Source organism: Molothrus aeneus, chromosome 2 (assembly GCF_037042795.1).
Source record: "Molothrus aeneus isolate 106 chromosome 2, BPBGC_Maene_1.0, whole genome shotgun sequence".
NCBI classification, from domain to species: domain Eukaryota; kingdom Metazoa; phylum Chordata; class Aves; order Passeriformes; family Icteridae; genus Molothrus; species Molothrus aeneus.
The window spans coordinates 43,437,716-43,464,074 of NC_089647.1; the positions used below are offsets into that span (position 1 = coordinate 43,437,716).

General features: G+C 41.7%; 1 protein-coding gene across 3 annotated transcripts in view; it reads right to left on the reverse strand.

Annotated features, from left to right (window-relative positions):
• The window catches only part of ARHGAP20 (Rho GTPase activating protein 20), a 56,474-nt gene that overhangs the window by 19,501 nt on the left and 10,614 nt on the right, over positions 1-26,359 (reverse strand). For all 3 annotated transcript variants that reach the window (XM_066544779.1, XM_066544777.1, XM_066544780.1), the window contains exons 3-7: positions 10,891-11,061; positions 5,634-5,783; positions 3,763-3,804; positions 2,798-2,882; positions 100-177 (exon numbers count right to left, since the gene is read on the reverse strand). In XM_066544779.1, the coding sequence (XP_066400876.1) occupies positions 100-177; positions 2,798-2,882; positions 3,763-3,804; positions 5,634-5,783; positions 10,891-11,061 (526 nt within the window). The remainder of the gene's footprint in view (positions 1-99; positions 178-2,797; positions 2,883-3,762; positions 3,805-5,633; positions 5,784-10,890; positions 11,062-26,359) is intronic.

Sequence of the window (26,359 nt, forward strand, 5' to 3'; positions counted from 1 at the left end):
AATGTTCATATCCTAAAACTTGGAAAAAGTGAAGGGTAAGATCTGATTGTTAAAAGTAACTACAAAGAAAGACTCATTAAAACTGGTGCAAGGACTTACATTAATTCCCAGTTGCTGCAAGGCCATCAGAATTACATCATTTGCTGTATCAACATTGGTTACATTTAGGGTTTTTGACTGTGAACAGAAAAAAAGAGAAGGAGAAAGTGGCATTAAAATTTTGGATTTGCAAAGAGTATCTGAGTAGTGCAGTAGCTCTGCATAATTCATTGTTAGAAAAAATGAGAATATCCTGTTAAAATTTTACTTGATAAATAAATTATACTACATAGATAAAGGTCCAGCTGTCTGAAACCAAGGTTTGATTCCTCTGCTTTGTCACACACTTTCCATATTTGCTTCCTGCTTCCCCAACAGCTCAATCAGAAGAGAGTATTACAATTACTGGGACATGACTTCCACATTAAAATATGCAAGAAGTCAGAACCACTAACTGCACTTTTACACACTGCATAAGGGAAACATAATGGTTTGATTAATTTAAAAGCATGGAAGTTTCCTTTGAAAAATGAAACATTTCAAGGAGTTTTTTTTCAGTGAAATATCAATTGTTAATTTCTGTCCTTTTCAACTGAAGATCTCTGTGGTAAGAAAGAATTGTACACAGGCTGTTCATCCCCATAACCTTTCCCACATTCTATATAGATTTCCCAAAGCTAGATTTGGCTTAGTACCAGAAGCACTTCCTCTTGGAAATACTCCATCCAGTTAAAACAAGACCTTTCCAGCATCCTCCAGAATCTGCAGATAGGCAGTTTGGAAAAGCACAGAGCAGCAGAGACCCCACTTTCTAACCAGCTACAGTGACCAGCACAAAGTGCCAAGCTCTGTGTCAGCCAAAGTGCCACTTTCCACAGCCGTCTTTCCAGAGGGAGATTTCAGCACCTGCTGCCTGGCACCAGCATGGCTCCTGTCCTGCTGGGCAGTGCTCTCTGTGCCTCAGCTCCATGGGCTGCTCCAATGCTTGCAGCACCACAACCAGGCTGGCCTGGCCTCCCAGCCAGCTCCCACACACGAGGCACAGGTCACTGAGCCCCTGTTAGAGGCTGGCTTGGCTCTGCCACCAGGACTACACAGCTTGCAGACTGCAGCTGGTTCATGGCCAGACTAAAGCCTTGGCAGAACCAAGGCAAGCCCACTGCAACAAACCACCCAGGCCCACCTTAAAGAACAGAAGGTAGCAGAGCTGGGATGTAGATGTTTACTGCCAGTCCCAAGAGAGTCTGCAATACCCTGTAGCACATCAGTTTTATGCTGGCCATAAGATGTTCAGGTGAAACAAACCCCTGACAGTTTGCATTTAAAAAAGATCTGAGCTGTACCTTTGTGTAAGACCCTGGCAGTAACAAGCTGCCACTGCAATGAAAGGAAATTAGTGAGAATACTGTGTATCTTGCTTCAGGACAGATCTGAATGCTCATACCATAAAAAATTTAACATTTGCCTGAAGCAATGACATCTGGCTCTCAGGAGTAGGTCAGCACATTTGCATAAGTTTTGCTCTTGGCTAGAATACAGTTTGTGCCTTGTGTTCAGCCTTCCCTACTGTCCAAAAATGAAATAATTCTTGGGTGTCTCCAGCTGCTGTAGCACAGGAACCACAGCACCATAAGAACTATGTGCATCACAAAATTTCCATCTGTTCCTCTACTGTTTTATTACTGATAATATCTAGACTACAGGATGTCGTTCCTAGGACTGTCAGTATCAGGACACCCATATATGGCACATGGTCTCCTAATTATAGCTAAGGAGAAAAGACACTGCAGAAAGCCCCAACAAACCCTGGCACAAGACTGCAACACCTGAGTGCATGTATGATTTATAGACTTTTACACCTGAGCAGACCTTGATCTGCAGTCCTGCATTTGAACTGTCACAATTATTAGTATTGCTTATTAACTTTTGTCTTGGCAACCTGGCAATTCTGTCATTGTTTACCTTAATAATGATTTTCTAGGGGGAAAAAAAGAAAAAGGGAGACTCCTTTATGCTTACATTGATGCAAATATAGAATTCTAAGTGGAGAGTCATTACTGGGCAAAGACTTATAGTGGAATCTAACTTCCGTGAAAATTTCTTATGCCCTTGTCCATGCTCCTTAGGATTCTGAGCTTGAAATACAGATGTCACAAGCAGTTAGAAAGAAATGACAAAAAGCAGAGGAAGAATGGTTTGATTATCACTGAATGCTAGGGTATCTCTATGGAACTGGCTACATACAAGAATTTAGCTTAAATAGGTTAAAAGTTATATAGTCAAAAAGGTACAAATCACATTATGGATGGCCTTCCTTTACCATCTAGTCTTTGCTTATAAATTCACCAAAAATCAATTATTTGATTAACACACTTAAGGCAATTTCAGGGTGCTCTTATACACTGATTTACTGACTTAAGATTATTATAAACAATAAAACAACTGTAACTGACATTTCTGGAGATGCTTATGCATAAATTCTACTAAAGGTGTTTCTTGGGACTTCACACTGTTGTCTTTAGCTCATTTGCCAGAACCAGTATTTCTTACCAATCACATTGCCCTTAAAACAGAAATTGTGTATAAAAGACAGGGAACAGACATTTCAGGGCTGTCTATGCAAAGACATTTCACGGGGCTGAATCCTTAAAGGAGATTGCAACCCAAAGGAAACCTCTCAATATCCAAAGGATTTGCAGGTGACTAGCACTTCTAGGTGATGTGGATTTGGAGCCCAGTTTAGCTCAAGAACACTTACGTATGCACAAGTCCCCACGTCCTTTGCAATTATCGTCAGGCGAATGCTTTTAGGATTGTCCTTTTCCTTCTCTTCTCTTATCCGACTGACAAAACAAGTACAAAACAAGTAAATTTTTAATATTGCACACATAAATAGCAAGACATAGATTTATACAGCAATCAAGCAGTAACTTGGTAAGGAGATCATTTGCAGATGTACTGCAATAAAAAGATCTCTGAGGACAAGGGAGCATCCAGCAGTGTCTGGAAGGGAGGCTGACTGTGGCCCCCAGTAATGCCCTCATTGCAGAAATCAGAGTAAGCAGCAGAGAAAGAAATGGGAAAAAAATCAAAACTACCCATCATTGTGATGCCTGAGTCTGCACTACAGACTCCTACTGGAATCAGTTCCATCAGTACAGACTAGTTCAAAGGACTGAACAGGAGAACAGTGAACTGGAAATCATCCCAGCAAGGATGATTTAAACAACCCAGGTACTCTGAAGAATCAGGTAAAGACACAAGCCTCAACCAGAAGAACTGGGCAACCAGAAAACAGAACCCTCCAGCACTGGGCATGGTTTTTCAGAACAAAACACAGCCAGCCTTGAGCAGCAGACAGGTTAGAGCAGAGGTTTCTGAGCTGGGCTTGCCTGAATGCCACCACCATGGAAAGAGCTCCAGGCTCAACTCGAGCCATCATGGTAGAGGCTCCTCCTGCTGTGTTGGGAAGGAACAATGTGTGATAGGAATTGCTTCAGTTTTCTGCTGAGCACAGAGAAGCAATTCCCTCCTTGCACAGGGACTGTTGCATAAAGCACACATCTTCTGAGGGAGGAGACATGTGATTTTTTTTTCTTAACATTTGAAATTTTATTTTTCTTAATATTATCTATCATGATGGCTTAAGCACCACAGCTTATGGAATCACTGGTCTAGACCAGGACTCTTCCTAGTGTCTTTAAAGACCATATAATAAAGTACCTTTGCAAAACAGACAGCCATGCTTCCTTTTGTTCTGCAGACCTGAAAGAATTAAAAGAAAAACAGGACAAATCAGCCATCATTCTAAAACCAAAACAGTCCTTCTACAAACCACAATGGAATGCACCTTCTCTTGATAGCAATTTCATAAATACCTACAAAAACTAAAAGGTTTATCCAGATTTGAATGAAAAGTCTGCTTCCCTGCAAAGTCAGCTGAAAAGCCTGCCAGGGAGATCCAAAGCCCCAGTTACCATTTTTGCCACAGAAGGTAAAGCTTCACCAGTGAATTTCGCAGGAAATGTGTTGAACTCTGAAAGTAATGTCCAAATAGAAGAGGAGGGCACTTAAAAAAAAAAGGCTTAATTCAAAAGTTTAAAGGTATTTCCTCAGGTACACAGATTTCTTTCCACACTAATTCCTATTTATTGCTTGTTTTATCAGCACATCACAAAGTACATAAAAGCCCACTGTACTTAGTAGGGTTTAACTTTGGACATTTCGAGGCTTATCTCATTTCTCTTTATCTCATGTGTATACTTGGAAGGATAAAAAGCAGTCCAGTAAAATATAGCTAATAATATGACAGTTCAAGGAATCTAACCTAATTTTGCTTCAACTTTCTTGATTTAAATCCCAGCCCAAATGTAACTGCTATTTCCACCGCTGCTTTTCCAAATCTAGTTTTCCAAATTTACACAGCAGGCATTTAGGGAACTACAAACCTACTCAGTGATGCTGTGAGGGAAATGCACTTTATAACGTTAAAAAAAATATTCTGATTTGGTTGTTTCAGTTCTGCTGGACAGACATCTATGCACTCATGCATGGCCCTTTAAATTTTTCTTTGTACCTCCAGACATCAAATAATTTCACTTCTGTAAATCTCTAGCTGTTTTTGACTGAAGCTATTGCTTTCTTATTCAACTACTTTCAGTTATCTATAAAGGATCACATACTGCCTTTAGAGCAGAGCTCCTGAAATCCTGGCAAGACTTCAATTGAAAATCAACAGAAAATTTCATCTCTGCTTCGGGACTATTACGTGTAAAAAACAAACAGCACAACCAGCTCAGGAGAGTGCAATTTGTAGACAACATTGTCCTTAGATATGGACAATGGGACATAGAAATTAAGCCAGATACTCTGGCTTTTGCTCTGTGTTGATAAAGAAGAAAATGTGATTCCTGAGACTCAGGCAAAGCAGCTGGGATTTCAGGGGGATGGTGCCCTCCCTCATCCAAAGCAATGAAAGAGCCCTCCTGCTGAGACTAAAATTATCCTAATCACTAAAATTACCTCTACAGCCCTTATGTGTCTTACAGTCAATGCTGCAAAGACAGCCAAATTTTTTTTCTTGATATAAAAATTCAGAGATTCTGCTTTAAGAGGAATTTTGACATTTTCTCTGGCACAATTAAATCAAAAAAGAGAAATAGGACAAAGGTCATTATTTCACTGTAAGTTTTCTGCTACTTCCAATACATGGCCTTCTGTTTAAAATTGTCATACAAGAGTGTCTTTGATCCTTTCATTAGCTTGGCTGTTTAATATTTGTAGTTCATCTTATTAATTAGCCAAGGTATTTGCCAAGTTATAGCAAAAAAAGGTCATTTCCACTGAGCAAGTTTGTAGCACAGAAAGTGCTTTCTCAAATGATGTATTTTCTCAAATTTTAAAATGATAAGTGAGATGGAAGATGAGGTATGGAGGGCAGCTTGTTCAGAGCAGTAGAAGGAATTGGTTTGAGAATCAGTAAGTTCCTGCTCCCCACATTCACTGGTGCTGAAATGAATCTGTGATAGTCTCATGACCTGTCAGCCTAGAAACATTTACATAACTCGTTAAACAAAACCTATCTCAATTCTTACCTGAAGTTTGCCACACAGTTTGTGGTGGGCCAGCCCAAAACAAAGGACCTCTCTGGGTCTGTGCTGCCTTCACACACTTCTTCTGTACAAAATGCTGTCCACATCTCACAGAGACGTGCTTGGCACTTCAGCTTGAAATGAGAGTGTGACCTGCAGGTGGAAATTCACAGGTGTGTGACACACATGAAAACACAGACAGCAGATTAAACAACTAGAGTTCTTCTTCCTTCAGGCACATGTGAGGCTTGTACTGGAGCTGATAGAAGAAGCACTTCTGCTTCAGTTGAAGAAAATGTTTTATTGGGTTGCATGTAAAAACATACCAATTCTTCATTTAAATGGGATCAACAAATCTCTTATTTGTGGGATAAACAGATTGCTTCTGGCATCCCTGGACATCCCCCTTCTTGGGGAAAAGCTGTCCATGTCTAGAGTTGCTCTTCAAATCTTGCTATGAGGCAAAGGTTGCCACTTGTATTTGACTCTCCTTTCAGTGACTTTAATGCCATTGAGGAGTTCACAATACAGTTCTATTGCTTAGTCTCAGGGTCAAAAATGATGATGAGTTTAGGTAGTGAATACTAGGCCAGGGCAAATGAAGCAAACCTGAAGAAAAAACAAGCAGAAAATTGCTATTTGTGTTAACTATAGCACAGGTCACCACACAGCCTTAATAAACTTCCTACATGGTAGCTTTAGGAACATAGCACTTGGAGAATGAGCCATGACCTTGTGCATTCTCAAAATATTTGCTCATCTACAAGGAAGAGACATAATCTGCCCAATTTTTAAAAACGTGGCCCTTCCTATGTTTTATGCAACTTAACAATTGAGTAAAGGTCAAATTTACAGAATTTCACATTTTAACTTCAACTCTTCCAATAGATTTCTGTTTATAAGTGTCCTTCCTTTGTAGGATTAGTGAGTGGTAGTGCTATGTGAGAAACAAGTAAAAACTCCCGAAGTCAATCCAGCTCTGTAGCACTGCTAGAGCCACTCACTTCAAGCCCTGCAGAATTACCTGAGCTATGGTTCTCATGGCCCAGCAGGGAAAGGCTGGAGGAGAAGTGTCCCCTCCCTGAAACCAAGAGCACATCAGCTCACCAGTGTGTTGCAAATGTGGACAGGGACAGTGCTGGGCACCATGGTGATTAGTGCTCTATAAATAAATATGCCAGGTAAGCAGTTTCTTAGGGCTTTGGCACACATGGACTACCTTCTCTGAGATTAGCCTCATTTACAAGGTATTTGATTTGGGACAGACTGAACTAACACAGTCTGAAACACGAAAGCACCTGACCCTTGTGGCTTTAAAGAGGACATAGATGAACCTGGCTGGTCAGAGTTTTCCAGCTGACACTGTGCTAACAGGTGTGGTGGGACAGAGCAGCACATTCAGAGGAAGGTCAAGAAAGAACCACCAGTACTTATCAAATCTAAGGCTATGGTGTCTCCTGGTCAGCTGAACATTTCACCTCTCTTTATTACATTGTGCTACCCAATTAAAGAGAAACTTGAAGAACAGGAGCATACTTCAACATGCTTGTTAGAAAATAAATGAGTTTATGATGCAAAAAGTAAGGTCTGTCAAGAATACAAAAATAACTGTATTCTGACTGACCATTGAATAAATTGTGAAAACATAGATTTACCAAAAAATACAGCTGTGAATTCTAATGTAGATATTATCAAATGGGTGTCTGGTCTGACTCCACTAAATCAACCTGCTGACCCTCCCTTTCTCCTCAACTTCTTTTTGCCATTACCCAGTACACTGAACACTCTACATGCTGTTTCATTTTTTAATATTTACAGTCCATAAAGCCAGATCCCTACAGTGCCAGTAGCAGGTGTCAGCAGGGTGTTGGCAGAAACACAGGGATATTCTCCAGTCATGCTTGATGTATATTCTTCCCTGTTTGCCATGCCTAGTCACAGCTTTCAGCTATTATCAGTATTCAAGTGGCCTGGTTTCCAGAGGTGCTGAAGCAGTAGCCTCCATTAACATCTAAAGAGCCTGAAGTATAATTTTATCCCTATCTGCCATGTCCTTTATGCAATCCATGGCTTCTTAGCATTTGTGAAATGTGTCTTCTATTTAAATGCCAAAGCATTACCTTTAGAAATTAATATATTGCTGACTAAGGAAGCAACTTGACAGAACATTTAAAAAATGGGTACAGTAACAATCTAATGAGTATTGTATATTTTATAAGGAAGTCCCCTAGCAAATGTTACTGTGAATATCAGGCAGATTCCAAATCAACTGAAATCAGTAGAACAATCATGAAGACCATGCTGTAGATACTGGCACACCCCAAGTTATGCCACCTCTGCAGAGTACACAAAGTTCCTTTCGCTTACAACTGGATACCTTGCAGCCGATAACAGATGGGAGATTAATTTCTCTCCAGATTTGCTAATCTCCTTAACTGAATTCTCTGACAAAAGCATTTATGGACCTACTGTGAGACTGCTGCCATAATTCCATGTATGAACTCAGCCATTCATTTCTATGTCCAGCCACTTCAGGAAAATACCCTAAAAGGAACGTATATGTATGCAGGTGCACATCACAAAGGAGAAAAAGAAAACAATTTCTCTGCGTCTCTCACACAAAAACACATGTGAGACACCTTCCTTACTGAACTAACAGATCCTTGTAATAGTTACTCTGCCAAATAAAGACATACACTCTCTGTAAGAAATCTAATCAATACAAAAAAAAGAGTATAACATTTTACATACTTGACTTTGGTTTAGTTATAAAAACTCTTTCAATAAATTCATTTGTGACTTAACTCTCACATGAAGGTAGTGATGGACAGGGCAGCAGAGGAGCACAGCATGTGAGTACCATTCTTATTTTTTATAAACTAGTCTAATGCATCATAGGAAACCGTAGCAGTTTGTATTTCAGATATTATTAGAAAGCAGCAAAAAATGAACCCACAGGCCCCTTGTCCCAAGTCATACATGGACCAGTTATGGACAAATTTCAATGGGAGCAATGCCAGTTTGTTGCCTTTAAGCAGGAGCTCAGTCCTGTACAAGAAGTTTACTCAGCAAGCTCAGAGGACACAAGATATTTGTTCTCTTTAGCAAAAACTTGTCCCCATTTGCTGGCCATCCAAAGCCTGATTGTACATGAGCTCCATTTGTGCAGTGATTGGTCACCTGCAGCTGAGCTCCCACCTGCACGGGCCCAGCTGGACCAAAAAGATACCTTAGGGGTTCATATGCCTCAAGCTGAAAAACTACTAAGACAGAATTATTCACAAGGAATAATTCTGAAGTTAAGTCAGATTCAACTGTATCACTAATTCTGTGCTAGTCTTACTGCTTTGACTCTGTACCAGCTATTAAAAAGTCAATGGCAGTCAAGAGTCACAGCTACATAGCAATACACACACTTGGGTTTTCCTTCTAGGAATCAGCATTGGCATTTTAGTGTGAGATAGCTTTAAAAATGCTGATTTTTAAGTAGTATTCATTAGTGACAGCTCTGATGCTTTAATTGCTGACAGGGCAGCTGTAGAGAGAACATCCCAATTAGTTCTTCAAAATACATGAAGTAAAATCACTCAAAATACTATTTTTGCCATTTCTAGCAAAGACTTGCTCCCCCCTCTTTTTCACATGCAAAAGCACAAATTGTTCTCTTCCACCTTTTTTAACATTGTTTCTCTTCACCACATTAAATCACATGCTGTAGGAGCTGTTATTACTCCCTGGGGACCAGATTTTTGTGCGGTTACACCAACTAGTGCTTTCCTATGCAAATAGTCCCACTGGGACCCAGCCAAACCTGCAGTAATGTGCAGCTCAGGGGCTGTAACACAGCTTGTGCTCAGCAGGCTGACCAGAGAAGGGGGCTTTATCCCTCATGACTGTACTACTTTACAATTAAGGAGCTAAGCTAGTGGACCATGCCCACAGAATAGCCAGTGGACAGAGAGAGAGAGACACCCAAGAGCACTCCCCTCACCCATCAATGCTCTTTCAGCACAGGTGAGTTTGCCACAGTCAGGAGCTGGTTTTGCCTCAGTGACTGTAAGAGGAACCCAGAAATGTATGTAAGTTGCAAGTATTTCACTTTACAGCTGAAATTAGGTGAGGTGAATTCCACCCTAAACCAGCAACAAACAAAAATCAGTACAGTAACAATGCTGCTACTGCTGGTGCTGGTAGAACACCAAGATTTCCCCTAAACATCCTTATGTTCTCCACCCACCCATAGCGAAACGTGTTTTGTGTAAAATATCCTCTGTGTTGTCACAGCACATCAAGTGAGGGAGTTCAGCTGGGGGGCTTATGTTTACTATGTGTGATTCAAACAGACACAGCTCGGATTTCTACAGAAAACACAGACTTCTGGCTTTTCCCAGAAGCCCCTGAAACAATTGCTTAAGCAAAATGACACATTGCGAAAGCCCAGGATTCACATTGAGACTGCCCACCCTGTGAAACCACAACACAGTGCCTAACAGAGAGTGAAGCCACATCAGGATTTTTTATTATTATTTCTCCATAACCCATAACAACAAGTGAAAGCACCCTATAAAACTGCCTTAAACCACAAATGCCGCATGAAGCTGGCATGCTCGACACAGCTTGTAAATGTGATTTAATTGTGAATGGTAGAGTGAATAATCAGAGCTCAACAGCAAGCCTGATTACACATGAACACTACCCAGACTGCTCAGCATGGCTTCCCCTTCCCCATACTCCTTTCTTCTGGCAGAGGACAACCTACAGAGACAGACATGGCAATGCCGCCTGCAATCTCTATTATTTTTTATATTTTTTATTATTTTTATACAGCTGCTCATGCCTGGTGTGTATCAAAGCAGCTTCCAGGTAAGGGTTAAAACCTCTAATCCCTCTACAACACAACCACTGGTGTTATCCAAACCCCACAGGATGAAGATGACCTGTCTAAAACAAGAAGTTGAAGTAGCACATTGGACATAGCTGAGTGCCAATGAGTCTTTTGTAACACTGCACTCCCAAAGTGGAGAAGGTGACAAAAAACAAGAAATATATGAAAGAACATCTGATGCTTCCATAAAATGTTGCATCTTGAAATTCCTCTATGGCTATGAGGCTTTCAAAGGTCCCTGGAGAGGTCAAAATAAAATGTTTCCTTATGATTTGGGAAGATTTGCTACTATAAAAGCATTCTGGAAATCCATGCTATGTTCCACTGAAGAAAAAGTCTGCTCTGCAGGAGCAGTACCTGAGGAGCCTTACTCACTTGGACTTGGCAACAACCAGAAGGTCTGTGAAGAGGAAAAGGTGTCGCTCCTGGGTTTGCAGACTCGTCTTCAGCTGCACGTGGCCGTCCAGAATGAGCACTCGGTTGTGGCATATGAAAGACTGCACAAGGGGCCATGACTCTGGGCTGATGGGGGACAAGCAGCCTTCCCTGCAAAAGGACATAAAATAAATGGAATAAAGGAAAGCAAATCAGCTACTTGCCTGAGAGTGAGAATCAGGCAGTGACTTCCCATACCTGCTGCCAAAAAGTAATTTATTTGACCCCATTTCAGTGAAATGTGAGAGGCACTTACAGGATAATTCAGCAGTCAGATTCTGACACAAAATCTGTTAGGGACTGTCCTCACTGAACCTTTAGAGCCCAAGCTGTAAAAGCTGTAGCTGTAGCATTTAGCATGAGTAGCATTTAGCAAAGGACAATAATATAGACTCCCCATTTCTGCTATTTGTATTTGTTTCAATTTGAACTGAAGTCTTGGAGAAAATATTTCATCTCCTGTAGGCTCTCCAAATAGAGAGAGGACACATAATGCATGATGAACAGTGAACTGCACACCCACCTTGATCAGAATAGCACTCATACTCAGGGTTAAAAGCCATTTACAGAAATTACTGAGAAACAATGACAAATATAAGGTGTTACTGAACCTTGCTAGAGACACACCACGTATTAGATCAACATGAGAAGGCTGCTCAGCCTTTCTCTCTTCTAGCACACAACCCAGAAGCACTGAATAAGCTCCTGCTACAGGGTTTGGTTGTGTGGCTGGAGCACAGCAATGCTCATCTGAGGCTGCTGGGTAATCCAAACCCAAGCCTGTGGGGGAAATACCAGGCTCTCTCCTAGAAGACACTGATCTTTTCAAAGGAGGTATTGAGTAAGTTGCAGCACAGGGTGGAGACATGATTCTCTCAAACTCTCCTGATCTAACTGTTCTACATAAAGCAGCTGAATAGTTACTGAAGCAGAAACAGATTTTCTCTAGCATGATGGTCAGCTTACTCACCCAGCCAGGATATCCCTACCTTCTGAGCCTTGCTGTTAACAAATGACCATTTATATGGAGCCACACCAAATGAATGTGAGGGTCTGAGAGGAGGATACTCTTTCTCTAGGGTTCTCTAGAAGCTTGTAGCAGGTCTGGAAAGCCAGAGGCATGGCCTCAAATTCTCATACTAAGCTGAGAGAACTGAACCTGGGTCTCCTATACCCTGGTGTACCTTAAATAATGAATTTCTGGATTAAATCCAGGTACCATCAGTATCTTTACCCATGATTTTAAAATACAACTTTGCAATTATTTGCTTTCCCAAGAGATGCCTCCAAATGAACCATTTCCCTCTGGCAAAACAAATCAGTTCAATTTTTATTCAAATATAATTTACTTATTTTTTTCTTGTTAAAAAAATTAAGCAAACACTTGGCAGGATCAGCTCGGCAAGGGCAGGCTGAAACGAACAACTTTGCAATTCCAGTTTATTCTTGATCCCATTGGAACGGATGACAAACACCTAAAGACTTTTCTGGGACAAGAAATGGAGCTTATATGGTAAAAGTCACAAAACAAACGTGGGGGGAAATGAAAGAAAACAAGAGCAAGCACAGGAAACCTTCAAAGAAGGTCATAAACCTTGTACCTATGTTAGAGCCTGGATGACTCATGACCCTCCTCTCCTTGATACTTGTGGCTGGATTATGCAGAAAGTTATTTAGGAAATCCTGACAGCTGGGAGAGAAAGGATAAGCTCCAAGATTGGCCTACATTAGCAAGACACACTTTCACTGATGTATAAAGAGCTGGCAAGGATCCCTACCTGCTGTGAAGGGCCTTGGATTCCCCTTTATGGCTGGAAATCTTCAATTTTTAAAAGAATTCCTCAACTTATTTTGTCTTAAACTGTGTCTTAATCTTGTCTTTCATTACCTACCCCTTCAGGTAAGAGAGAAAGAAGAGGAATGACTTACAGAATGAAAAACGCAAACCTAAGTTATTTGGTCATTCCTATGCAGAACGGGTGTCCAGGAGTGTGGAGGTTAAAGCAGAGGGAGGAATTTTGGTCCAGCATAACAGGGATACACACTGTGTGGCCAGCAACAGGAGCCAGGGGAACAACAAGCACCTCTTCTACCCTGCCACACCCACGGGACTAGAAACTGCCAGCCCACCAGTTCATCAAGTGTTAGGTAACTGGACTCCAATTCATTAACTCCCTAGCAGCACTTGGCACAGGAACTCAAGCAGAATTCAGGAATGCTGATGAGTCCACCTGCATGAAAGCCATGCATGGCTTTTACCTGAAAGATTAAATCAGGAATACACTCACCTGTACTTGAACCCAGTAACAACAAATGCGAGGAAAACCCTTTTCATGTTACACTGCTGGACGCATTCTTACAATCATAAGGTCTGGCTTTTATGTCTCCATATAGGCAATTCTGTTTGATTATTCCTATTTGTATGTTTTCTACATCATGATTCAAGCCCAGGAGCCCCTCAAATTACACTAAGCAAAATCTTTGCCATGTTGGTACACAAATGAAGATGTAGTAGGTTTAGTACTGCCAGAAGGATCAAGTGAATTGAACTGTCTTTTGAGCCAGTGCCTTTCAAGCACATCTGTCAGCTGAACTCTAATAAGCAGTCTTACATACACTAATATTAGACCTTACCTGATAAGCCTTATTAAAAAAAAAAAAAAAAAAAAAGAAGTGCCAATATTTTCTTCAAAGTGGAAAAAAAATCAAAGCCATTAATTTAGCCAGAATATTCTAATGCCCCAGGAACAAGGAACATGGAGGAAATTCATGTCAGCAGTGACAAAAATGTCTTTTGGAAAGCAGGCTTTTGATCCTCTCAATTAATGTTCCTTTGTTACAAGACATGAATGAAACCCAAGTGTTGTTACATTGAAAATGCAGATCAGCAATATCCTCAGGCACAGGGATTTATATGAGAGAAGTATTTTTGCAGTTCAGTTTTTAATGGCTCAGTGATTTTTCGGGCCATTAAATGGATCTAATTCTGAAAAAGTGCTAAGTACATAAATACTGATTCTTTGAAATCATTTCACAACTATGTACTGTAGGTATAAATCCTGCATGCCTCCACTGGTGCTGAAGCTCAAGTAAGGACCAGAAGTTCTTTCCAGTTTTCATACAATCAATCACAGAAACATAGAATGTCCTGACGTGGAAGGGACCGACAAGAATCATTCAATCACAGAATCACAGAATAGCCTGGGTTGGAAGGGACATTTAAAGGTTATCTAGTCCAACATCCCAAGCAGGGACAGCTTCCTCTACATCAGGTTGCTCAGAACCCTGACCAACCTGACATTGAATCTTTCCAGGCATGGGGTATCTTAACACCCCTTAAGGAAACCTCTTTTACAGGCCACCTTTAGGTACTGAAAGGCTGCTCTAAGGTCTCCACAGAGCTCTTCTCCAGGCTGAAGAGTTCCAACTGTCAGCCTTTCCTCTTAGGAGAGGTGTTCCATCCTTCTAGTAATCTTCATGGCTTTCCTCTCCTGGCTCCAATACGTTCATGTTCATTCTGTGCTGAGGACCCCATAACTGGACACAGAACTCCAGGTGGGATCTCACCAGAGTGGAGTAGAGGAGGAGAATCCCCTTCCTCAACCAGCTGCCCACGCTGCTTTTGATGCACCCTAGAACATGCCTGGCCCTCCTGGCTGCCATGGCACTATTGACTCATATTCAACTTGTCATTGACCAGGACTCCCAGATCCTTTTCTCCTGGAACTTTCCAGTGTCTCACTTCCCAGTCAATCCATACATCCACAGTTGCCCCATCCCAGGTGCAGAATCCAGTGCTTGCCCACGTTACACTTCATGCAGTTGGTGACTGCCCATGTCTTTAATTTGCCTACGTCTCTCTGCAGGGCCCCTCTGCCTTCCAGGGAGTAAAACAGTTCCTCCCAGTTTGGTGTCATCAGCAAAATGATGTAAGGGTACCTTCAGGTCCTGTGTCCAAGTCATTTATGAAGACAGTGAAGAGGATCTGCCTACAGGTGTAGAGCTTGCAGCTTGCAGCATAAATCTAACCTTGCTTTGGCTACAGGCCAGAGAAGACACCAAGCAGAGCATCTGCTAACCTTCCTCACCGTGTTCAGAGACATCAGACTTACTTTGTATACCTCAAAGGCCAGTTTTGCATGGCTCCAAAGAATAAGCAATTTATCCTTTAGGAATAATAAAGCAAATGAATCAACTTCAGTGTCTCTCAGTCAAGTACTTTACCATCACTGAATCACAGCTTTGGGCTAGAGCAGCGCACTGAGAGAAGCAGGAGCTACCCACATCCTTTCAAGGCTAGTGAAAACAGCAGCTATCTGCACCTAATGCCTACAGTTCAGCCCACATTATGTATTTTTGCCAAAATGGATTACCAGTCAGGGAAAACATGTCATTTGTGACCAGCAGAGATACCCCCAAAAGCAAGCAAGATCTAGAAGGTAAGTTCCTCCACTTTCTTAACAGAGCTTATATTGGAAATGAGGTAACAGTACTTGCACTTTTTCCTGTGCCTCCTACTCTGACCCTTAAGCTCCTAAACAGTCCTGTGAGAAGGAACTTCAACAGGAGCTTAATAGATGGTTTCCTTGTCTTTTTGCTAATGATTCAGGACCTGCTAACTGGAGCTTGGAAGGCAAGATGGTTTACTGCTGGAAATCAGTCAACACTCAGACATGTTATCTATCCTGTGGCTAGAGGGTGTTTTACATTCAAGATAATTAACTTACTAAGGTAGTGAGAACAATTATTTAAGTAACCAAAAGCAAACAGGTCCAATTTGGTGTGCAAGAGCTCACCAAATAAGGTGAGATAAGGTGGAACAAAAAACGCAACCAAATCTGTAACTCAGCAGTGAGTACTGACTCACACTGCAGCCCTCCTTATAGTGCACCAAAGGGCAATGTTAAGGTTTCAGAACTTCAATACACAATGAATTTCATCATAAATGGGAATCTGGATGTGACTTGAACTGCATTATAGCCAACTTGAAAAAATCATCCCAGACTTTGCCAAAATAATCACACAAAACAGATCATTGTGTTCTGTATGCTAAAGGAGAAGAGTGAGAAACTAAATGAAAGAAGAGCTTTTCTTGTACACTGAAAACAACTGCCCATGCTCAGGCCTGAACACAGGGCAATGGAGATAGTCCTGCTGATGCTCCTGACGAATTTAGTTTGTATCATGCTGGCAGCTTATTAAAGCACATGGCTTGAAGAATCACTCCTCAGGCTAGAACAGCTGTGAAGAGAAAGGAGGCTACAACTGCACTACACCCATTTGCAGGCCTACCTCCAAAATCTGTCAGCAAGGGGCTTTGTCTTTGAAAAACAGCTGAGGAACAAGCAAAGCCCTGTGTAAGTTCTTGAACATTCCCTCAAATGTTCTTGATCATTGAGCTGTAGATGGAAAGTTCTTGATCAAGTTCTTGATCATTCCCAGCTGTAGATGGAAAAGGGAGATACAACACGGTACTCCTCAATAACGCTATCTATCTGGAGATGTCCTTGTGACAGTTCTGGCTTGGCACAAACCATCTATAGATGGAAAAGGGTGCTGAAAACAGGGATGTCAACAGCCACACCCATTTCCCATGACTTGCTCAGTCCAACCTGTCCCATCTCCACTGCCTGTTCTGCACAACCACACAAAGCCCTGCCAGTCTCAGGGATGAGCATTCATGGCCCCCATTGCCACGAACGAGGTAACACAGACAAGGCTCACCCACACGGAGCAATCTGCAGCTCAGAGCCCTACTTAGGCTGATATATATAGCTATAGATATATATATAGAGATAGAGATTTAAAATCCTCTGCATTTTTAAAGGTGCAAACTGCTCCTTTCTGTCACTGCCTCTGAACCACAACCAGTGCCCTCAGTGAGTCACCCACGTGCTCAGGATCTGCCCACTTCAAATCTTTGTGACCCTGAATATGCACTTCATCTACATTTGTATGGCACTTTATTGTAATAAATAATAATTAGACTTGGAGGGCGAAAGAAAGCACAAAAAATATGGGCTTGGAGGGTAGGAGTGTTTTCCAGGAAGGCGGTAGGTAAGATGTGGGCCAGTACAAGGCTAGTATGCAGTTGTAAACTTACACGGACTATTTATAGAAGGGACTTTAATAAACAAGCATGAAACTCTCTTAATCACATGGGCTGCCAATCCATTTCTGAAAATCTGCTGTCAATTGATCCCTGCTATGCCAAGGGAGCTTCGTTCTGAGGATGCTGGGCATGTTTGCATGCTGTTATCTTTGGTAAATTTTATGCAGTTGAAGCAGCACTTTGTGAAAACAGTGCAGCATTCCAGAAATAGCAAGTCTATTTTCTGCAGCACTCCTTTAAAGTCCCCTAGGCCATCACCATTGGGGGTACAGTAGCTTTTGTACCCTGAAACAAGTGATATCTGCTTGGTTTTTCAAAGAGCATTAGTTGCTAAATTTTACAATGCCTGATTCTACTTTACAAGTGTTTTTTACTGGTTGCAGCTTCTTTTTTACAAGTAATGTGTTTGAACAAATACAGGGCAGTCACCCCTCACCCCTGCATTTGCCCTTATGGACTGTGCCACTGGATCTCATAGGGACTCCTCTGACCTGGGGCAAGTATCAGCCTCAGTTCACAGCCTCCAGCACAGGACTGTCCTCATTCTATGCAGGCAACCAGCTGGACTCCAGAAAATTATACCCAAGATCAAGCAGTGAGTCCCAGCAGGGCCACAAAGACTTCCCACCAAAATGTGCTACAAACTACTCTCAGCACTGGCAGGGCAAGCACAAGCCTGGACAATGGAAGGAAGATATATGTTAATTGGGACTGGGAGCAAGCTTTACTCAGATAAATTGACTAATTTACATTTTAGGGCAGAAATCAAGGTTAAAACTCATATTTATGAAATTGGATATGACTCCTCTGCTTCTAAAACTCAGTGTGCACATTTTAATGCAATATTTATTGAGAAAAATATTCCAACTTAAATTATAATAGGATTCTAAAAATTGTCTTGTATCATCTCTGCATGATGTCAAAACCTTATGAAACATAATAAAAATTACTATAGAGAATAAGGTGGTGGTTTGCACTAAATGTTCCAGGTGCTGAGGCACATAACAGACTACTTTTCTGTAATCTGGCAGTAAAATATCACATAGCTGTAGGGTAAAATGCATCATTAAAACAAAATCCTCACACTTTTCAGGCTGGAAGCTTGGCAGCTTAACTGTAAACAAAGCTGCACTTAAGTAATTTTTACATAGCCAAAAGGACACAATCCTCTGCAGAGCAAGCATGCACCACAGTGTGGAGGCTGGAGACAGGAAACACACTTGTGGTTTGGTTTGCTTCCAAGGCTTTTTGTTTTATTTTAATAAACAGCTGCAAGGTGTTTACTCTGAAAATTTAACACAAGGGCAAAATTTTCTATTGATATAAATTAGCACCACACGTTTTGGTCATATTTTGCCTATTTCCACCAGAAAACAATTTAGGGCAAGTGATGTAAATCCTGCTGAAAAGCTCTTGCAGTGTGGGTGTTCTCCAGTCAGTCAGCAAGTTCAAGGGGTTTTGGTCTGTGGCCCCCTGAGCAAGTGAGACGTTTGGGAGAGGACATATTCACATGCAGAAGTCAATAAAAGCTTTTTGGCCTTTGGAAGAATCAATCCTCTGTTCCCTACTGCAGTTCCCACTCACTTTTACTGACCGACATAGCAGCACCACCTTGAGTTACTTTCTCTTTGCAGGTGCACCAGGGAAATGCCATTCCAGGCACTGTCTACCCAAACAGAGATCTTATTGTTCATACCAAAAAAAAAAGGTCACAAAAAAGTGACCTTTGTGGGGAAAAATAAAGAAAACAAAGATAATAAAGAAAAAAAAAAAAAGAAAGAAAAAAAAGTAGGATGAACTGAGGCGAAAGAAAAGCCCAAAACCTAACAACTCAGCTCTACAGTTCTGCACCATGGATGTCTGGGCTTTTGGAGCTTCTCATGGCCTACAAGAAGCCTGGATGCACAGGCTACCTTTACTCCTACCAACGAAACTCCTTCCTACCCATTCTGAGGAGACATACAGAGGAGCACTCTGGGATCTCAGTCCCACTAGGAGATCCAGTATTATTTTAGTTGGCTGAAGAGATACAGTTTTTGTCCTACCTTAACTTTTTTGAGAAGTAATAATTTCAATTAGGAGAATTAATCCTACTTAATCACAACTGGAACATTTAAAAGCCTGGCTCAACTCCATTGACTTTGACTTACCTCATAGATGAAACTGATCTTTTATTCAAAAGGTGTTTTCATATATCTTCTTGTAAAGTGTATTACAAGAGTTCAGCACAGGTCATGTAACAGTCAGGAATTCTTGGTGACCAAAAATAGCTGGGACGTTCTGCAGATCTCTACAGAAACAGGTAATTTAAAGCTGATGTGCACATGAGGTAAAAAAACTGGTGTAGACATCTTTAGAAATCCCTTCTGGACCAACATGAATGGCTGTCAGTGAGCCTACATGTTTCTGCTGACCCTAACATGTCCAGCTCTGTGTCACACAGGCTGCAGATGGGCAAGAGCAGGGCACTGGTGTGACCATGCCCTTTCAACAGGGAAATGGCATTTTCTAGTTGACTGCCTGGGTTTACTTCCTGTCAGTCACCCCACTCAATCATTGGGTAATACCAGTGAGGCTGCTCATGGTCTCTCAGAGTTTCACTGCTCAAGAGCCCTTCCCCTTTAGAGTCTGATTTTCCCATTATTGAAGAAGCAATTCAGATAGGTAGGTTTGGATTAGATCTTAGGAAGAATTCTATACTGTGATTGTGGTTGGGCACTGGCACAGGCTGTCCAGAGAAGTTGCAGTTACCCCATCCCTGGCAGTGTCCAAGGCCAGGCTGGATGGGGCCCTGAGCAACCTGGTCTAGTGGAAAGTGTCCCTTTCCATGGCAAAGAGCTTAGAAGTAGATGATTTCAAGGTCTCTTCCAATACAAGCCATCCTATGAGTCTGTGAACTGTGGGACACAGTGGGGTGAACTCCACAAAGCCCCAGCACAGACATGAAAAGAGGACATGCTCAGCCCCTGTACTGGCTGCAGTGTGTAAGAACCACTTCTCCAAGAGAGATGACCAATATGGGTGCCAACATGGAAGACAGGACTGTCACTTCACCTGTCCAGTTGTAACAGGAACAAATCTGGCTTTGCTTTGCCTCCAAGGCTTTGAATTATATTTTGATACTTGTACTACAGCACAGGAATTATCCTATTACAGTGAAGAGATTACTTAATATGCCTGCTGCTGCCAGCTATGGCAAGTGTAGTGACCCAGATTCCTTATGAACATGCATGGAGCCACACGCACCTGTTTGCGCTCCCATAACTCACTGCCCACCTATTTATTCAACAAGTTTTTCACAGAGCTACTCAGGCAGATTAGTCAGAGGTTCCTACTCCAGAAGTGATCTGAGCTGGGGAGAAAAGCTGTTAGAGGATCGCCCACATCTCTGTGCCTTTTGATGATAATTACCTGTTCAGTGCTGCCAACAGCTATGCTGTACTGGCATGTGCAAAAGCAAAACTCCAGGTGTTTGGTAAGCTGTCTGGTCAGCAGGACAGTGTCTAAACAACAGAGGCACTTGAGAGGTCAGGAAGCCTCTGAGATGATGTCTTTCTGTCATGGGTTTAGAGTCTTGCCCCCAAGGCTTATTAGCCTTTATTTGATCTAGCCCCCAGCACTCAAACATTAAAGAGTGGGCACAGAAAATACCTAAATACAGACTGTTACTCCCAGGATGTGATTAAAAACCCCTCACCAGCAGCTTTGTGCACCATGAGGACACAGCTGGACCAGGAGAAGCAATGCCACGGAGAGACCAAAGGGTATTTAATGCTGGCCCTTGTCAGAGGTGGGAGCACCACGAGCTGCACATCAGCCTGCACATCATTAGAGCCTTTCTGCTTGTTTACACAAGATAAATGATCACAAAGCAGACTGAGCAAGTTGGTCTGTGATTTCCTCAGGTATGCTGTTGCCCAAACTGCTTGGCCAGACTGTCACTTGGCAGAGATTTTATTGTCTAAAATCAGCAATACACAATGGCTGGACAACAGCTGCATTCTTCCAGACCTCAAGGCCTAATCCAAAAAGTCCTTTAAATGGGCTGCAGCCAAAAGCACATGTGGACACTGAGACATCTGGACAAGCAGAGCCCTGCACTCATCCTGATGAGCACTGCCCCTCACTGTCTTCATACTGCCACAATTCTCTCCAAAAGTGAATTGGCTTAAGGCACTGCTGTTAAACTATTAGCCATTTATTGTAAAATTAATCTCCTATTTAAACTCCAATCCCTCCAAAACCCTGATTCCAAGCCTTCATTCTTACCTCTAGTCCTTTCCTTTTAATAAAAAAGCAGCATATCTCTGAAAGCCGCAGATCATTTCGATCTCCAGATGTACAAACATCGCTAAAAGCCAGTTTGTAGGTCGTAAATGAAGAACTGAGGGGTTTTATCAAAAACAAACATATGCACACATACACTCACACAAAACAAAATACAAAAACACAGCAGAGGGGCAGGATTGCCAATCTGAGTTAAAAGGCCATCTGAGGCCTCAGAAAGTTCACCTTGTTAACAGCTAATAAAATTTTATCCTCAGCTATTATTATGTAAAAGTAACTTTTGTGTTCAAACACATGGTTTAAGGAAGCAATACTCCAGTGTTATAATTAGCTTTAATCAAGCATGAATTAGATATACTAGAAACTGACAACTTGTAGAATATCATCACAAGCTGTTTTAATTATAATTCCGTTAAAAAGGAAGAGCATTAAATACAAAAAAGCAAATTTTAAAAAATTACTATTTTTCTACAAATTCATATATGTTTACCTTACATAGGGAAACATGACATATTGAGGGGAGAAATCCAGGGCAGCTCTCATACAGAGATTTCTGCACAAAATGTTAAAACATCAAAACTTTTCATTAAATAAAAAACCTCAGAAAAAAAATCCCGATCAAGTTTTTCGAGGCTGAATTAAATCCAAGAATTAAACCCAAAAGCAAAGACACACCTTCCTTTGCTTTGGTGACGGAGTCTCTAGGAATAGGAGACTCAGTTTAGACGACTGGCTGGAGCCAGCCGGGATCGTACCTGTCCATGCCAACTCCCGCTCTGCTTCTGAGCCCTGCTGGCGGCGTGCAGCTGCTCCAGAGGTAAATCCCCACTGACCACACGTGGAAGGCACACCTGGAAACTGGCAGGCACACGTAGCACAGCCTTTGCCCCTCTCAGCTCCGCAAACTCCCTGGCGAGGCACTGCCCAAGCCATGCCCTCACCAGCAGCAGAACCATCGGCCGGCCAGGCCATGGTGGCCCTGGCCCAGGGTGCCGCTCCTCCGCCTGGCACGGGCGGCCTCTGCTAGGGAGGTGCCATCCACAGCCCAGGCTCCAGCAAATGCTGCCATGGTGCCTGGGGGCTGTGCAAGAGCAACACCCACCTCGGCACAGGCAGGAGAGCTTCTGCATCAGGGCCTCATCCTGTGCCAGCAGGTAATAATGGCCGCGGCCCACGGCCCAGGGGCCCGCGCTCCCCCTCCATTGCCTCACCAGCCAAACCTGCCTCACAGAGATTCCATTGCAAGGCAAAGTTATTCACCAGCATGGAAATGACTGAAGAATGAGCAAAATTATCGCAGCTGGAATATCTATATAACAAGCTGGTTACTCATAATGAACTTTCGTCCCCTTCGTCCCTGCCGTCAGTTTTGCCTGAAACACCAACTACTCATCTTCCCCGTGAAAAAGAGACAGTTAAGGCCTTCTGGCAATTTACATTTATTAAAAGTCTCTATTTTTTTGTCTTCTTCTAGTCCCATAGCTTGGATCATCCACATTTCTTCTGACTAAAACCCTGAAAACACAATGTCCAAGGCTCTGGGAACACTCTGTATTTGCCTCGCGCCAAGTGGAATGTATTACTAGATTACACATATGATCTTCGTTATCTGGGATATTTAGCCTTTGGCACAGGACCCCTAGAAGATGACATGCCAGAATCACTTACTGTGCACTGGAAGAAGGAAGAACAGCCTCTCTGTGAATGGCATAACATTACTTCTATGTAAATAAGTGGAGGAAACACCTTGGAAACTTGTCGAATCTCCAGCTTTTACCTTCCCCTTCTCCAACCATAAGAGCCACATAACAAAATTGAGTAGAGGTAACATTTTAGGAACTTCCTTTTCAGGTTCTTTAGGGATTTATTCATAAAACTTTCTAAAAAATATCCTTTGGGATTTTTTTTTTAAAAACAGCCTGTGCTTCCAGCTTACACCAAAATAATATCATAAACACTCTTCATACTGTAAAAAAGAGTTGTTACATTTTTAGTATTTTAACACCTTTAATGTGTGGACACACAGATCTATAAATGGTCTTCCAGACTTAGAAATTGTGAGATTATATTACTTGGTTTCAGCATGTAAAAATATCACCTTCAAAGATCTGTTGAGGTGTGCAATAGAAAAGGGGAAGCTGCTGGCAGCTGCAGCACAGATTTTGGCTGTCCCTGTGAAATATTAGAGATGCAAGCAGAAGACCACCAATGCAGAGCAAAAACTTGGGTTTTGTCACATGTGAAAATTGTTTTGAGCAACAGCAGAACAAAAGCTGAAAATTTTACTTGAAACAAGTCTTTATTATTCTGTGTCAATTATTTGAGATGACAATACCCAATGCTTTAAATCCAGGCCTCACACATTTCTGTTTCAAGCATGTAATTTGTATTGCACTGAACTGTATCATTAAGTTGAGCAGGTTTCACTAAAAGACACCAAGAAAAAGTAAGAGGAAGATTACAACTGTGGAACAAGTCTGTGGACAAATATAACTAACCCAAATCCTTTGCTGATTTCATACACATTAACGGAGTTAACAATCAAATTTATTTTTTCTGCACCTGAATATGAGCCAAGAAAAATACCAAAAGCTTACTTTTCCAATGTATTTCTACAATAACCTTGCTCAAAGTGCTTCTGAAGAGTACATCTGATGATGTGAAGAGTCTCTACATGGCTATTCATCACAAGTTTGTGATGACAAAGTAGCTGTAGAGCGGAAAAAGGAAGAAAAACAAGAACAATGTGGCAACGGTGGCCTGCATATCTTCATCTCTTGGATGTAAGGGCCCAAATTCCACTGTAATATCTGTACTATTTACTATGTTTCTCTTCTGCCTGCAGGTACAAGTCAAGTGAGGTATGGATTATAGCAAGGTTTCCCTTCTGTGCACCACCATGCCATACAGCCATCCCAGAATTCTTCCATAGGCCGAGTATCATGTGACTCCTTCTATATGATTGACAAGGCAAGGAAAGATTTGTAATGAAAGCTGAATGTTCATGAAACCATGATACAGCAGGAGAAAAAGATGACAAGCTTTTAAGCACACAAGACTTTCAGACTTGCTTCTCTTTCAGGACTGGTAAGAGGACAATGGCACAAACAAGCACTGGTTTTTCCAACTAGATCATCTTGTCTTGCTCACATGCTTGGGTCATCACAGCTACCATAACACTACCATTGAAAACCTTAGTCCTCTGAAGGCTAAATAGCCATCTCCAGATGTCACAATGGTTTCTTTGAATAAATAGCATTAATAAACTTTAAAATGCCCCAGAGTAAGTCTGTCCAAAGTGCCACTACATTCTATGAAAGTGCCCTGTATATAAACCAGGGACACCTGACATATAAAGTGGTATAAAAATACAAACTGACTCGGCTTCTAAGTATTTCCTGCCCTTTTAAACTTTGCACTTGTTCATTAATTTCAACAAATATTGAGGTGAGCCAGCTGCTGAGGTGAGAGCATTCAAATAAATCCCTCACAGATGTTTGTTAACTTCAGATAGGAGCTTTATTATCTACAAATCATTAATCAACCATTAACAAGTAAGTGTTATGGAGTCCCAGTATTAAGGTTCACTGCCAGAGAAGAATGATAGATTTTGCAGGCTGGCTGTGTCTATAAGAACTAAGAGCAGAGACAGGTCTGAGGTAAAACATTTGGAGGAGATTAGAAAACATGAGAAGTCATTTTGTTGCTCTTCAGCTCTCCTTCAGAGAAAGCACTTCACCAGAGTTAAGCATTTACACAACAAACCGAGTGGAAAGATCAAACTCATCCATCAGTTTGGTGATGAAGAGGAATGTACTTTCCACAGCCAAACAAGGAAGTCAGGCACAGGTGAGAATTGCTGCTCCTGAGAACAATAATAAACACCATCCAAAGTGTTACACTCTAAACTGAAAGACTCTGAAGCTACAAAATCGCCTGCTCTGACTTCAGAGTCCTCAGACTTCACCCAATACCTCTCACAAAGGCCACAGACTTCTGCTGGAAACAACAGAAGCAGCTAAATTGTTCCATGCCACAGGCAGAGGACAGACATGACTGAGGCAGCACCCATCAGTTGTTGTGTAGGATAAGCATGGCTTACTGCAGAACAAGGAAATGCATTCCCCTCTTTGGTCCTCTCCACCACACAGCTTCTGCTAACTGGCCTTACGAGAGAATCCTTTCACACAGTAGATTTGGAAATAATTCTGATCTGGACTACACAAGCAAGACACTTCAGAGAGCACAAAATTCTTAGGTGAAAATGTAGTGTGTATTACACTCCGTGTCTCTCCAGCTATTTCTGATTTCTGATACTTATGGAGCAGGCAATAAAGTAAATTTAAAAAGCAGAATTGAAGAAGAATATTGCCTGAATACCAGCAGGTAAATGAATTTTGACTTTCCTATTTTGCAACTCTGATTTTTTCACAGAATACTTTCACAGGTTTCTGAAATACTATGGAATTCTAAATCATGCAAACCAGATATTAATTAGATCAAAGACAGAAAACTTTCCAAAGCTCACGTACTGATTACTTAATGCACCACGGAGTAGGAAAAAATATTCCTTACAAAGCCATACTTTTATTTCCCTCCATAACATTTCTTCATAAGGAGCAATACACAGCTGGAAGCATTAACAGCCGACCAGATGGTTCACTTCTCGATAAACATGTTTTGTAAGTTTAAAGTCTAATGAACTGTAGTGCAGGGAGAAAAAAAGTTATGTATGCAGAGTGGTTCAAATGGCAGGTCAGGGCTGGGGCTGGACAGGGGACTAGCTCCACAGAAACTTCCATTTCTATGGCAGCTTTACATGGGAGGAGGGAGGGAGGAAGGATGGCCAATTCTGGCAGAAGACAAGGACAAAAAAGGCTGAATGCTTAACACCCACAAATTCAGCCCCACAAGCGCTAATACTGGACAGGGGAAGGTTGTGATCACCAAATCCTGGCCCACAGCATTGTCCTGAATCAGCAGGTGCTTCCAGAGCCCTAGAGAGCCTGT